General features: G+C 37.6%; 1 protein-coding gene across 1 annotated transcript; it reads left to right on the top strand.

The window, feature by feature from the left end:
- Positions 1 to 4,982: 4,982 nt before the first annotated feature.
- On the top strand, positions 4,983 to 13,410 carry LOC127383273 (nephrocan-like). The gene is made up of 3 exons (XM_051615898.1): positions 4,983 to 5,168; positions 10,112 to 11,013; positions 12,963 to 13,410. Exons 1-3 carry the CDS (start codon positions 4,983 to 4,985, stop codon positions 13,408 to 13,410), a joined length of 1,536 nt encoding a protein of 511 aa, XP_051471858.1.
- The last annotated feature ends 947 nt before the right edge of the window (positions 13,411 to 14,357 follow it).

Below are 14,357 nucleotides of genomic sequence, written 5' to 3'. Positions count from 1 at the left end.
ACGTGTCAAGGCCATCTTCTGTGTGGTTAGCGCTGAAGCATCTCGAGGGGGTTGATTAAGTGGTTGGTTGTACAGACACAAGCAGGGACACCAAAGGGGGAAATGGAGAGAAAACAAGTAATTCATTGCAGTATTAAAGTATGGGATAAAACTGAGATGACAAAGCAAGTTTTTCGTATTCTAAAAAAAACGATTTAGCCAAGATGATGAAAATTTTCCTTTCTAAAGCATGTCAGAGAGGAGGAAGTTATCCATCCATGCTGATACCTAAAGGGACATGTATTTTCAGTTGTCATTACAGAATATTTCTGCTAACCAAACTCAGACTTTTAAAAGGTTTTGTACATTTTAAGTGACTCCCGCCTTTCAGGCCTAGAGAGTTCATAGTTGGCTGCCTTCTACAGTCCACACAGCCAGTCCATGGGTGCAACAATTCACTCACTACTATTTAGAGGGAACATTTACTCCTTATTGGTCTCTTTCTACACAACTTCCACAAATCACTTTGTCAGACCAGCTTTTCTTTTTTACAGTGCTTAGTGTGGTCTTATTCCCATGCTTATTTCTATGTATACCGTTAAGCTTAACTCTTCTCATTCTGAATTTTTATTTTTAAAATTAATAAAAGACATGCCAAAAACATTAAGCTTTTATAGCCTTGAAGAATGAAACTCCCTTTTTCTGTACACAGTGGGTATAATTTCAAAAACTGCTAGCAGTTTCAATGTCCTCTTGTGGAAACTGTGCCTTGCAGTTTGAAGAGCAGACATTTTTTTTACAGTTTAAGCTCCATTCTGGTTCTGTTGGATGCACAGTTACTAGCAGGCTGCTCTTAAAGGCTAAAGACACCCATAGGAAATGGAAGGGCTGGAACTAGCTGGCTTTGTACAGCACCCTGAATAGCCCTTACAGGTCATGGTTGTTATGTACTGACCTGAACCACTGTTGTGTGTGCAAAACACTAGAGACAGAATTGTCATGATTCCAGTATCATTGGGTGATCCACCCCTGGTGCTTAATTTTCAAGTGATACTGCAAGAGCCATGGTCTTACACAGGTTAATTACAGATGTTACCTAACTGTTCACATACAAAAGACCTATGTATTTAAATTCTAGGTTGAGAATGAATTCAGCCATCGTATTTGCCCTCTTTATTTCCCCCTCTACATTCCTTCTGGGACCAACTTGAAATACCATGACTAGAAAACTGTCATTGTATCACACAGTACTGTGTGGTTTCATGAGCACTGCTCTCTGTGGCTCACTTATTGATGAATAACAGTTCTCCATCAAGTGGATTCCATTAGCAATGATACTTTGAAGGGCAATTACAACAGCCATATGCAGATTAAATTATTTAAACTGACTTCCTTCGCATGGGTGCTGCTTATTTGTTGTCTTCAGAGTGCCTGCCCCAAAAGCATCCAGGTTATGATCCTTCAGCACTATCATAAAACTGGCAATGACTAGAACTCCTCGATATGTGACTTTTTGTTTAAAACTGTTTCATCCTTTTCAACAGGTTTCACTGTGCTATTTCCTCTGGAATGTAAATGTGCCACAGACAGGTGAAATATGAGAAATTTCTAAGGGGTTATCACTTTCATCTCCTCTATGTAGCCAGCATGGAGGAAAAAAAGGAAACCTACATTATTGTGTGGAGCAAAAATCTGCTTTAAGTTACTCAGCAGCTGTTTCCAGTGTATGAAGATGGCCTTGCATGGAGATAGAAAGCACATTTTCCATACACTATGAAAGCTAAACAGGGATAAAAAATATTTCCACAAAATTCTTGGCTCATGAAGAAGACTGACACATCATTTTTAGGCAGGCCTTTGGCTGATTTTGTGAAATTCTACTTACAGTTTTATTTTGTAGGAATAAACCACAAAAAAACTTGGGATAAATTTATAATGTTTATATTATTTATATTAATTAGGTATCATTAATTTGCCTAGAATAGGTTGATATTCTTAATTGGGTGTAACTCTCTGAGGTTCTTTGTTTAAGAAACATTTCTGCAAAGCAGTTCATATTATTTCAACAGATTATTAAAGGAAGTATAATATTTTCAAAAACAATCTTACGATTGTTTCCCTTAGCAGCCCAATCCACTCTGGAAAGCAGTGTTTGAAGGTAACCTTTGTAGCAGACAAGTGCCATTTGTTGTTCCTATGAAAAATTGGTCCAAATCCAAGATAAAAATCTCCAGAAACAAATAAATTATAAATTCACACATAATCAGTGGCAGGCACTTGATAGCATATGGCAGCTAAATATGCCAAGGATTCTTCAGAGCATACGCCATCACTTAGCAGTTCCTAGTTGCCAAACTGCTTGTGCTTGTGAAATCCCTCAGGACCAAGCTCTCGCCCTCTGCAAGCCTTAAACCGTTATTTTCCTGCATGCTTCTCCTTTCCATAGGCAAGGGACATGGGAAGCTCAGCTTCTCCATATTTTTTTTTGTGACAATACTGCATCTTCCCTTGTGTGGTCTGTGCCATCATCTGGATTACAAAGGATTCACCCTGAGGTTTTATAGGCTGCCTTAACTCAGACGTTTCTAAATGCTCTGTAACTAGAGTTTTGCAGTCTAATGTCATTATACTTTTGTATCATTTTCTAAATGGAATACAAAGTTAAAAAATTATGGCTTGACATACATGTGTGCTTTTGTCAAACCTCTGACTTTGCTGCAGGAAGAAAAGGCACAAACACCAGTACTGCAGATGCTGAAATCTTGCTTGAGTATTAACGGGAAGCTGCTGCCTGAGCATTCGAGGAATCACACACACGCACATACTTCTACTCTCAGTTGTGCTTCATCCTTCTTCAGGCTCAATTCTAGGTTTCCTGCAGAGGAGTCTCAGGCATTAGATCTTATAAATAATTTAATTGAAAGGTTCAGCAGCAGGGTCAGCTCAAGCTGTGTACCTCCAGAGAGGGACCCCAAACAAAGAAATCCATGGGCAATTATACACTTGTGAACAATACACCCAACCCTTATTGGTTTCTTCTTCTGTGTCCAGGCAGGCAGGATGTTGACTGCTGTTATCTCATTGATTTGCAGTCTCTGCTGACAGTTGTAGACTCCTTATCTTTTGGTTTAAGCTTCTTTTGCACCTGTGCTTGTTAGCAGAACATGGGGAATGGAGACATCCCAGACTTACAAAAAACATCTCTTAACAATGACCAAAATACCAATGATCATTTTTCTTATACTAAAAAGACAAAAGGCAGCACTGTACAAGCTTTCAGGAAAATTACTAAGAAAATTAACTCTATTCAGACTGACTCTGGAGCTCTAAACTTCAAACTGTGGGGTCGAATCTGCATTTCTTTTGACCTTCCTTGAATAAAAAGCATTCATTTTTTGATTACATGATCGAGGAACACAAATTCCTATGTAAGACCCTGAGCATTATTGTCTTAATGAACTCAGCATTTAACCTGAAGTCAGTGGGAAAACAGGTTCAAAGATTATCTCAGGGCATGCTAAAATGTAACACAGATAGCTGTCAGTATGCAGAAAAGTTTTACAGTTTTTTTCTGGGTACTCTGACCCTTTTAGGGGGTGGGGGGGGCAGGAAAGGCAAAATCACAAACTAGATCAAGATGCATTAAAATATTTGTTCTAAAGCACCACTACTGATCCTGCTCACCCACTCATTTTTGCTCAGTTGATCACTATGGCATAAGTCAGGCAGGATTTTGCTGCACAGCTTGTTAAACATGCCAATTTGACAGGCTGTTTTAGGAAAAGGTTTCTGCTCTTGCTGTTTGGTTTAGCAGATGCTGGGTTGGGGTTCTGCACTCACAGTGTAGACCATTAAGGAGACAGAAGGATCTCTGGAAGGAAATATGGCAATCGTCCAGTGTAAACCCAGCTGCATCCAATAGGCATTCCCATCAAGGACAGTCCCCAGTTCAGTTATCCATTTGTCAAAGCAACTTGACATCATCTTCTGCTTGGAAAAATAACTGGCCTGAGTTCAAGGAATAGGATTAGCTACTACAGAGAATGTGATGGAGAGGATGGAAGGAAACAGCAAAGCAGATCAGTTTCCTAAGTATACTACTTCATACATATTACATCGCTGAGTACAAAAGAAAAAAACAATGCATAGAAAGTTCCTAAAATAATCACAAACCAAACTTTACATTTCTAGCTGGCATGGCTAACAGAAATGTGACAGAAGCACTGATAAGAACAGGGAAAACTGAGGGAAATTTTAGAGTTCTCCATCTTTCATGGGTTAAACAGGTCTTATCTTGATCATTTGCCTCTTGTCTTACAATAAATGCTTTCAAGTGTTCCACTTTTCTAATTTTCAAATATGAGAATAATTGAACTTTGATTTATGAGAATTACAGAAATACAGGTAACTTAGATTTTTGTCCAGTCTTTAAAAAATCTGTACCAACAAGCAGTCTGTTTTATCACAGATATTCAGAAAATGAACAGAATGTTTTAGCTTGAAAACAAAAGCTGCCTGGATTTGGGGTTTCTTTGAGGGTCTAAATAATGCAAGAGGAAGAGTGAAAAAGCTTCAATGTTGGTTTTAGTTGTGTTTTTACTGTTTCTAATACTGGGTCACAGGAGATGCAAAGGTTTTTACAGCCCTACTATAAAAGAGCTCTTTATCTTTTCTCCACTAATTCTGTGGTGTCACATTTAACAAAACTAGGAAACTGGAGATAATATGGGTGTTTGCAGATTAGATGTCAGGTAATAAATAACACTAATTTCACATACCTACAAATGTAAAGGCACCTTATCACTGTTTAAGTTTCTCACTCTTTGTAATGCCTGCCAATATTTTAACCCAAGCAAATTATGGTATTGTTTTTGCTGTTTTTTCACTGGGATAAAATAAACAGTCGTAATATCCTTTTATCAGATTTCATGGTATAAAAGGACTTTAGTGCTTAATTCAAGCTGCCTGTTGCTGAGACAATTTCAAAGCTCCTGTTTTGGAAGATGTATTTATCTTACCTTCTACTCATCTTTTATTTTCACAGCAGTCTAAGTACCACTTGCCCAAGAAGATGCAGCTGTGACCCTGCCCAGTCAGTGCAATGCTACAGAGCTACAGAGATCCCCACAGGAATTCCTTCTGCCACCAGGAGACTCTACATCAGTCACAGCAAAATTAAACAACTCCAGGTAGGAAAAAAAAAACAACAGTAAAAATAGTTTCTGTAGTGCACTGTAACTAAAACCTTCCCAGATGGTGGTGGCTTTCCAGTGAAGGAAGAATCTTATTCCACATTCTAAAACTGATGAAATGCTGCCAGATCTGTTTTTATTCTTATTTACATTTGCAGGATATGTAAATATATTCCTATCGTATTTTTATTATCCTGTAGTCTCTGAGCACCAGTTCATACTACCACAATGGTATTTTGTATGTAACTCAAAAAATAGTCATTTATAATTAGGAGCCAAATGTTGACTTTTTTTTTTTTTTATATTGTCAAATAATCATTGACTTCCAGTGTTATTTTTTAACTTGTTAAAGGCTTTTGCTACCTTTGATACAACATAATACTTTTTTTAAAGTAAATTGAAAAATTTTATGTAGCTAGAATCATTTCCCTAATGAATGAAATTGAAGCTCTTTTCCTCCTCTAGAGTTGCAAGTCTCAGGTACAACTGTTATTAGAAATGGCAGATGGAGTAAGAATGTAAGGCAGAGTGTGAGATGTTTGTAAAAGCAATGGTAGGCCTATCTAATAACCCATATTAACAACAGCAGCTTCTAACTGCAGCTGCCAACCACTTGTGTTCTTAAAAAAGTTTATTCTGGGTTTCTTGAGACATCACTGGATCACATTATTAAAGGCATGATCAAGCTTATACTCCTTTTGCCCTGCAGTCTGGAATGGTGCTTCTCTGTTTCCTACCCTGAAATATATTTAATACATTTAACTTCTATAGATACAAACAAGGGAAATACAACTGCCTGTATTGTACATGCTTGCTGTGTATCAGTTTACTACAAATAATAACAAATATTCCATTTGGACATCTGGATGTTTTCTTATAAAGAATATAACTTTAACTGCTCTGAAATGCACCTCTGATTTTGCTCTCAGGATTGAATGAAATGGCTCAAAAAGGCAACTCAGAGCAGCAGCTGGGATACCTGTTGCACACCAAGAAATAGTAATTTTGGATTTAAACTCTGAGGAAGTGTTTTCTTCTGTTTTAGCTACTAGTAATATCCCTGGTTTTCTTGCTTAGCTCCCATACCTAGAAAAGTCCAAGTTCATTGGTGAGGTTTAGCTATATCAATGTGCTCCAGTTAAACAAATGGTCTGTCGAATGAATTATTAGGAAATACATTTTCGGGGGAAGGGGGAATTATTATTTTCTTTGCAAGATAAGGAAGATGAGACATTTTTCCTGTCTTAGGCTAATTGCCCATACCTATCAGCTTCTCCTCTGATACTAGAAAGTGGCCTTAGGTTCTGACTAGTGCAAAAGACAGGTGTTTGTTAGAAATGTTGGATATAAGTGAATTGAGTAGTGGAATAAATGTTTTATTACTATTCAGAACCTCTGGTGCATGAACACATATAAGGAGAGAATTTTACATTTTAAACATAAAATCAGATGAGCAATCTGTGTGCCTTACCTCTACTACTGACTTTGCACTGAAAGTCCTTTCATGCTGTCTGCCTGTAATGTAGATTCTTTCCTTAAGATTAGACTGGGTCTGTGAATATATTTTTCACTTTTCTTTCCATGAAACAAATTGTGTTTCCAAGGTCTTGACATCATAAATACATATGCTTAACTTTACAGAGCTGAGCAATTCCACCTGGCACACGTTTTGATTTCTGCTTCTAAAATACATATCTTGAAACCCTACAAAAAAGCTTTAGGGTTGGGGTTTTTTTTGTTTTTTTGGAGGGTTTGTTTTGTTTTGTTTGGGGTTTTTTTGTTTGTTTGAGTTTGTTTTGTTTTGTTTTGCTTTTGGTTTTTTTTATCCTTAATTTACCTAATCTTATAGGAAATAACATATTTTCAAAAAGATGTTGAATGGAAGCCTAGACTTTTCACAGCTGAGTTTTTAATGTAAGCATTCACGTATACTACTATGGCTTGGTAATTAGCATCCCCAGAATAATAAACAAATCATATTTCAAACTGAGCACCCATTACTTTTGGACATTCCTTTGCAGTGGTTATTACTAAAATTGTAAAGAAATGAAAAAGAAAAGAATCTATGTTTATATGCTAAATACAGTATGTTCTGAAGAAAAATACTATTTTTTTTTTTACCCAGATCAACTTAGTATTTGTTCTGACAGGGCTGATCATCACTGAATATACTGGCTGGGATTTTTGCTTTTGATATTTTTACAAACATACTTCCTAATAACAAAACTAGATTATTTTAGCACCTTTTTTTCAATTATTTCTGCCTCCTCCTCTACTTGAAGACCATCTGCAACCTGTTTACTCTAACTGGAAGATTTAGTTTCTTTCTAACTATATGAATACATGGGTTTTTCTCTGCTGAAAGAAAATTGGTTCTCTGGAACCCACAATAGGGCATTGGTTTAAGAAACTGCTCATAATGAATCCCAGTTTACAAAAATTGAAAAAGGAAAAAAGTAATTAAAAATGACAACAAAAATGAAAATATTTTTATTAAAATAATATTGTCTTAGGTTCACTTTCAAGAGATCTACTTTTTAAAATGTAAAATTAGATTAGTGTCGCTTTACAGTCACACATAAGAAGAGAGCTGAAGGGCTTTCAAATATGTCTTAGCTCAGATTAGAAAGACTGGGTGTTTTGTAACAGCATGGATAAATGTTTAAGTCTCAAAACAGAATGGTCACAAAGCCTGGCAAAGCATCCCAAATAGGTGGAAAGTAGAAATTCTAATAATCCACATTAAGAAGCCTAACATCATTACAGAATGAATGTCTGTACATTGACCTTCATGTAGCTCTCTGTCATTTAATAAGATGAAAGTTAAGCCTCTTAGAGACATAAAGCAACCAACTGAGGAAAAGCAGGAAATACTGCTTTCAAGCTCATAGGAGAAAACATGTTGAACTTTTTAAGGTTCACATTTGTTTCAATGTCCTTAAGACTGTTTTATCACATATGACAATGCTTTTCTGCTCTTGAGCAATGCAATTCATTCCAGTGAGAATTCTCATGATAAGGTTTTGCAAGATTAGCCTCCTAGTCAAAACTGGACATGCAATTCTCTCTTTTCTATATAGCAATATATACATATACATATAACAAAATTGCATTTCTAGAAAAAATAGAAGAAGGACAACTTTGTTATTTGCCATTGAGAATACATTTCTTTATGGAGGTGCATTCCCTCATTGAACTGAAATGTAAATGATGGAGAAACCTGCATCAGTAGAGGATGTTCTGTATCTATACTTTCTCACTAACTGCATAAAATCTTGCAATGCTCAGAAATTACAAGACTGAATGAATGTCATCAGAAGCCAGTGACAACTAAGGACACCAGAGCAAAGTGAAGATTGACTCCTCTTTCACAGCCATGTGAGCTTTAATTTTAACAGAAGTTAAAATGCAGGGTTTGTAGCTAAGGTACAAAGATACAACTTAAAAAACATGCAGGAGTCAGGTAAATGATGCTGGAAGGAATCTTTTAGCAGTCACCTTTATAAGCAGATTTCAGATGCACAAGTGTGATAGCCAGATCTGTTCAATTAGGGTCATAGAAAAAATTTCTACCCAGTACCTGAACTGAGAATGTATTTGTACTGCCTTCTATGTAGATTCCTGTCTGGGGTGAGGGGTTATGCTGTAAAGCAGGTTTTATAGCTACTCTCAATTAGGATAAAATGTGCTGGTAGCAACTCACACCTGGGGGAAACAGCATGAAGATTATAGTGTTTAACAATGGTCACTGATGTGGTACTCCTGAGATCTGTACTGAAATGTTTATTGTATGTGGGAAGGGAAAATAGGTGAGGACACTCCTTCCCACCTCTTCTATGCAGAGTGCTCATCTTGCTGTGAGCTTTCTGTGATTTCCATTTCAATCAATTTTTAAAATTCAACCACCTAGGTCAATGAGCAACATCTCAATTTCAAAAAACTAGAACTATTGTTTAAGTAACAAGTATGCTCAGAGGATTCCCAGGCTCACTGTCATTGCAAGCTTCCACCTATCTTGGCTTGGAAGAAATAGCCAGATTCCATTGTTTGCTTTTTAACCAGAGACACAAGATGGAAACTTTGTAAATGTGCAGGTTCCAAAAGAGCAGAAAAATAATGGAGCAATTAGTATGGCTCTTTGTATTACAGGCATAGTCAACAAATAAGTTCCATTTACCACTGCAAAGCATCTGTTTATTACCAACTAACAAAAAATAAGTTATTTTAAAAGCAATCTGTTCCACAGAGGTGATTTTCAGATCAAACTGATCTGACACTTTTGGTTTGGTCATCTAGTATGTAAAGTTTTTACTTTGAAGAAAAGGAGAGGGGAGGGCAGGGAGGGTGAGGGGGGACGGGGGCAGGATGGACACACAGAACGGGGAGAAGAAATACAAGCGCTGGATTTTAGTTTCCTGCCAAAACTTTATAGTAGGAGAGGTGATGACATCCATGTGTACTACCTCTGGGAACAGGTGGTGCAGTGACCATACTGCTGATACGTGGAAATGGCTGTATCATGAACTCAATCCTGGTCCCTCAAGCTCTGTTGAGCACAGTGCACATATAACACGCGTGTAACAGCCATCTAGTCTCTGCAAGGGTTTCTGCCAATGGTGATGTTGCCTCTGCCTTTTAGACAGGTTACCCACCAGGCAGAAATAAAAGCAATAATCCTTCTTCAAATGTGTGATTGCTCAAAACCAGGCAAAATATGAACTTAAAACAACAAATGTATAGAAATGTAAGTAAACCTGGCAAACCGCAGGTACTTATAGTAACACCTCTATCGTTACCTTTTCTTTTAGTTTCCCATTATAAATAAATACATAGTTTCCCAATATATACTAGCAATTGTCAGAGTATCCAGAAGAAGTAGTGAGTGAGGAGTGTAAATAGCTGGTGTACTATCACATGAATTTTTTTTTTTCTCTTTTAAGATTACTGACTTCAGGAAAATGTCAGCCCTTGAAGAGCTGGTCCTGTCGTGCAGTGGCACAGAATCAATAGAAAACAACACTTTCAAGGCTCTGAGCACCTTGAAGTCTCTGGAACTCTACAAAAATCAGCTAAAGCACATACCCACCTTCCTCCCATCTGGCCTTGAAATTTTAAAACTTGCTGATAACTCCATCAACACTCTGCATGCATCTGATTTTGAAGGTTTGATGAAACTAAGGGTGCTCGATATTCGAAATAATTTGATTGCAACTCTGCCTTCAAGTGCATTTTCTTCTCTTTGCAATTTACAAAGTCTGAATCTGGATGGCAACAACATGAAATCAGCATCTGCACCACTTAAGCTTCCCAGGCTAAAGTATCTGAGCATGGCTGATAATAAGCTGAATTCGTTCCCAACCAACTTCTTTGCATCTTTCAAAGATCTACAGTTTCTTAGTTTAAGTGGCAACTTTCTGACAAAAGTGCCTCTTGACCTACCTAAATCCCTGACATTGCTAAAATTAGAGAAAAATAAACTCAAAACAATAAGACTGCGAGACATGAAACACCTAGAAAACCTGTCTGAGTTCTTCCTGTCAGAAAATCAGCTCATGTCCATAGATGGTGCCCAGCTTCTTCCTAACTTAACAACACTGGAGCTCTCTAAGAACCAGCTCCACATTATGCCACCCAGGCTGCCAGGCAGACTGCAGAAGCTCGACTGCAGCAATAACCTGATTGAACGGGTGACAGCGCAGGACTTCCAGGGACTACAAGACCTCAAGCACTTGTTTCTTGACAACAATGCTGTTCGCATGTTTGAGGCAGGAGCTCTTCAGCAGTGCACGCAGCTTTCGAATCTAGCGCTGGAACAGAATCTCCTTGCTTCTATTCCACTGAGGCAAGTGAATCTGAGGTTCCCAGATGTCATCTGTCCTTTCTGACATTATAAGAATGAAGATCAAACTGGGGAAAAAAATCACATTCAGACCCAGTCATGATAGAAGGCTATGCATACCATAAACCCACTGCCATAACTGGCACTAATTAGCACTCTTGTTAGTGGCTTCAGAATAGAAGTAGAGCTGTTTTCCTTAGATCTGTGGCCCCCAGTGAATCTACTCATTTCACATCTCTCCCTGCCAGTGAGACTACTTTGTTTAATTAGCACACGAATAAGAGAAACCTGCTAGGAGAATGTAACTGAATCATTATAGAGAAGTTATACTGCTGCTTAGATCTATCTTCTCCCATAACACAAAATTAATAGAGCATTCAATAAAAAGGAAAGGCAGCAATTTTAAAGCTGATGTTTCTACCAACCCACACTGAGTTTATTATTGTTAAAATATTAAGATTTCAAGAGCTGAGTCTGGTAAAAAATAATGTGCTTTTCAGTGGGTGTTAGCATTCCCAGCTTCATTAAATTCACACATTAAAAGGTATTGGAAATGCACATAAGCTCTCCTGCTTCAGGCTACAAGAAAAATCCCAGCCAGAGGAGCACAGAAGAAACATCCCTTGGGCACACTGTGTTCATTAATGCCCTGCTTACAGGTTCTCTTGCATTCATCTGCATGTTGATCCTGGCCATTATCAGATGGCGTATTAAGCCAAATGGAGGCTGCTCTGAGATAAAGTGGCAATTGTATTGCTTCAAAAAGCTGTGCAATAAGATGGCATAAAAATAGCAAAGTAATTCCATTAACATCAACTTCTTTAACACAACTGCACTATTAAATTTTATTTTTATGGCTTGTGGACAGGTTTAACTGGCCCAAATAAATAATGCAGTAAAATTTCAGTTTGTTTAGCATCACATCCTTTAGCATTTGAAACTATTTGGCAGCAGCTTTATAATCAGAAAGTGATTTAGTGGTGTATAAATATTTGATTTCAGTCTAGCTTGACAGGAATGTTTAATGCTTTCTAGTTACTTTAGTATTGTCTAATCCATCTTATTTTACAACCTCCGTAGTCAAGAAAATTAACAGGAAGGAGTTATCTATTAGTCTTTAAACAGGACAGCCTTTAAGAGGATACTGGGGACTTTTATTTTCAACCCAGCCATGAATACAGATTTCAAGGGGAGGCTGTAAACATAAAAGAGGGGGAAAGATGACAAGATGTAAAATGTATGTACTTAATTGTTTGCTGATCATCAGGTACACATGGACATACAGAAATGAAAAGTATTACTTCTGACAGTTATCTGAGAAGTTATTTTCCTGTGTCAAAGGCTAAAAGATATAGTTAATGTGCGACAGCTAATGGGTTAATAAGTCTTAGCAGCTATTCAGCAGGACTGAGGAGAAAGAAAGCTTCTTTTGTTGTTTTTTTTTCCAAGAAGAAAATAATCCACTTCACTTGGGTGGTGAAACACTGGAACAGGTTGCTCAGAAAGGTGATAGATGCCCATCAATAAGTGCTTGAAGGAAGCGTTGCCATGCTCCTCTAAACCTTTGGGTTTAATGCTGCTGTAATTTGGTCAATGGCATCCTTATGGCATTAAAGAGTATAAAAGACATTTTTAAGCCTGACATTCAATTGAATGTATAACTTTCTTCATAATGCAGTAGGACTAAAATTGTAGTTTAGTACAGTTGTAGAAACAGTCAGTACAGGCCAGAACTGCAATAATTTGGGAAAACAGTTCAAGTGTTTATAGACAGTATTCATATAACTTAAAACAAATACATTAAAATTTCAGGACCACAACTTTTTTGCGGAAGATTGCTTTTTTGTTAGGAATAGTTTTATTGGACAAATACCCACCACTGAATACACACTTACACAAACAGAATCAAGATGATGAACATAACATATTTGTTTTGTTTTATTTTTAACCAGACTTCCAGATACCCTTGCTAGATTGGATCTAAAGGGAAATGACATAGAGGATGTTGGAGAACAAGAGCTGAAGGACTTGAAACATCTTCAGGTTTTAAATTTACGGAACAACAAGATATCTGCCTTGGACCGCAAAGTCTTAGAGTATTTACCTCGTCTCCGTCACTTGTATTTAGATGGAAACCCTTGGAACTGCACCTGTGACCTTCTCAGAACCAGAAGGGCTCTGGTGGCCAAAGGAACGGATGTCAGGGGAGGGCAGTGCATGGCACCAGCTGAAAGCCGAGGAGAAAGTTGGATGTCTTCCAAAAAGATTCTGCAGCAGTGTGAAGATAATCTGTCTTCCATGGAAAGAGGCAAAGACGACAGAAAGAAAATTAAACCCAGTGAGGCCTCCAGTGTTGGAGTAAACACAGATGATGATTACTATGATTATGAATTAGATTAACCCCATGGCTAATCTATGGTGAACCTTAAAGTTGTTCAGAACTGCCCTCCGCTACCAGCATCTCTGCTAACAACCAGCCTGCTGGTCTGCTATTAACTTTTCTTCTTTAATTTGTACTTGAAGAGTTAATAGCTGGTGACAGAAAGGCTACAGTAAGGATGCCACTGTAAACTGAAAAGCTTAAAAAAAAGTAAATTTGTTTTTCTATGCCATTTGTACTATGTAGTTTGAGGGAAGTAAGAATGCAATTACTACCTCTTAGAAAAGCAGTCTGTAACTCTGTATGGACCCTTTTATAGTAAAGCATTCCTATAGTTGCATAAAACCCCCATCAATAAAACCCTGCAATACAACAAGATACTATTTCTAGGAGTTTGGCCTTCAATACATGTAAGCTCACAGGTCTGCAGGTCGAGATAGAGCTACACGGTTGTGGACAATTTCTCAGGATTGCTTGGAGGTTCTTGCTTTTGAGAAATGAATTTCAGTTTTCCAGGAACATTTGCCTTTTCTAATTATTTTAGACTGTTTTAAATGACATTAGACTAAATTAGTTGAGCTCCAGGCAAAACACAGAAGGCCCACATTTATCACAGCAAATGCAACGAACAGAAGAATCAGTGCCATGGTTAATGAGATTTAATACTAATTCAAAATGTAATTAATAGTGAGGAATAAGACCACTGGGGTCAACTTGACCTGATTCCATGGTTGTAAACAGAATAATGGGGATTTTCAGGAAACAGATCTCTACCTCTGCTAAATATTAGGGTAAGATCAAGGAAGACAAAAGGGTTTTTTTGGAAGAGTTTATGTTGGTGGCTGAGTAACTAATTGACTACAACACAGCTCAAGATGCTGCACATGTACTTTTAGGTTGGGTGTACTTCACACAGGAGTACACCCTGCAAGTGCTCCTCTTCCCTGGCAGGAACCTTTCAGACTTT

Source organism: Apus apus, chromosome 3 (genome assembly GCF_020740795.1).
Source record: "Apus apus isolate bApuApu2 chromosome 3, bApuApu2.pri.cur, whole genome shotgun sequence".
In the NCBI taxonomy this organism is placed as follows: Eukaryota; Metazoa; Chordata; class Aves; order Apodiformes; family Apodidae; genus Apus; species Apus apus.
Note: the sequence above shows the minus strand (reverse complement) of the source record. Positions and strands in the feature narration are given on the sequence as shown.

Coding starts and splice junctions, on each gene's coding strand:
- LOC127383273 (XM_051615898.1), top strand. CDS start 4,983: ATGTATTTATCTTACCTTCTACTCATCTTTTATTTTCACAGCAGTCTA. Junction 5,169..10,111: donor GCAAAATTAAACAACTCCAG/GTAGGAAAAAAA, acceptor TTCTCTTTTAAG/ATTACTGACTTCAGGAAAAT. Junction 11,014..12,962: donor CTTGCTTCTATTCCACTGAG/GCAAGTGAATCT, acceptor ATTTTTAACCAG/ACTTCCAGATACCCTTGCTA.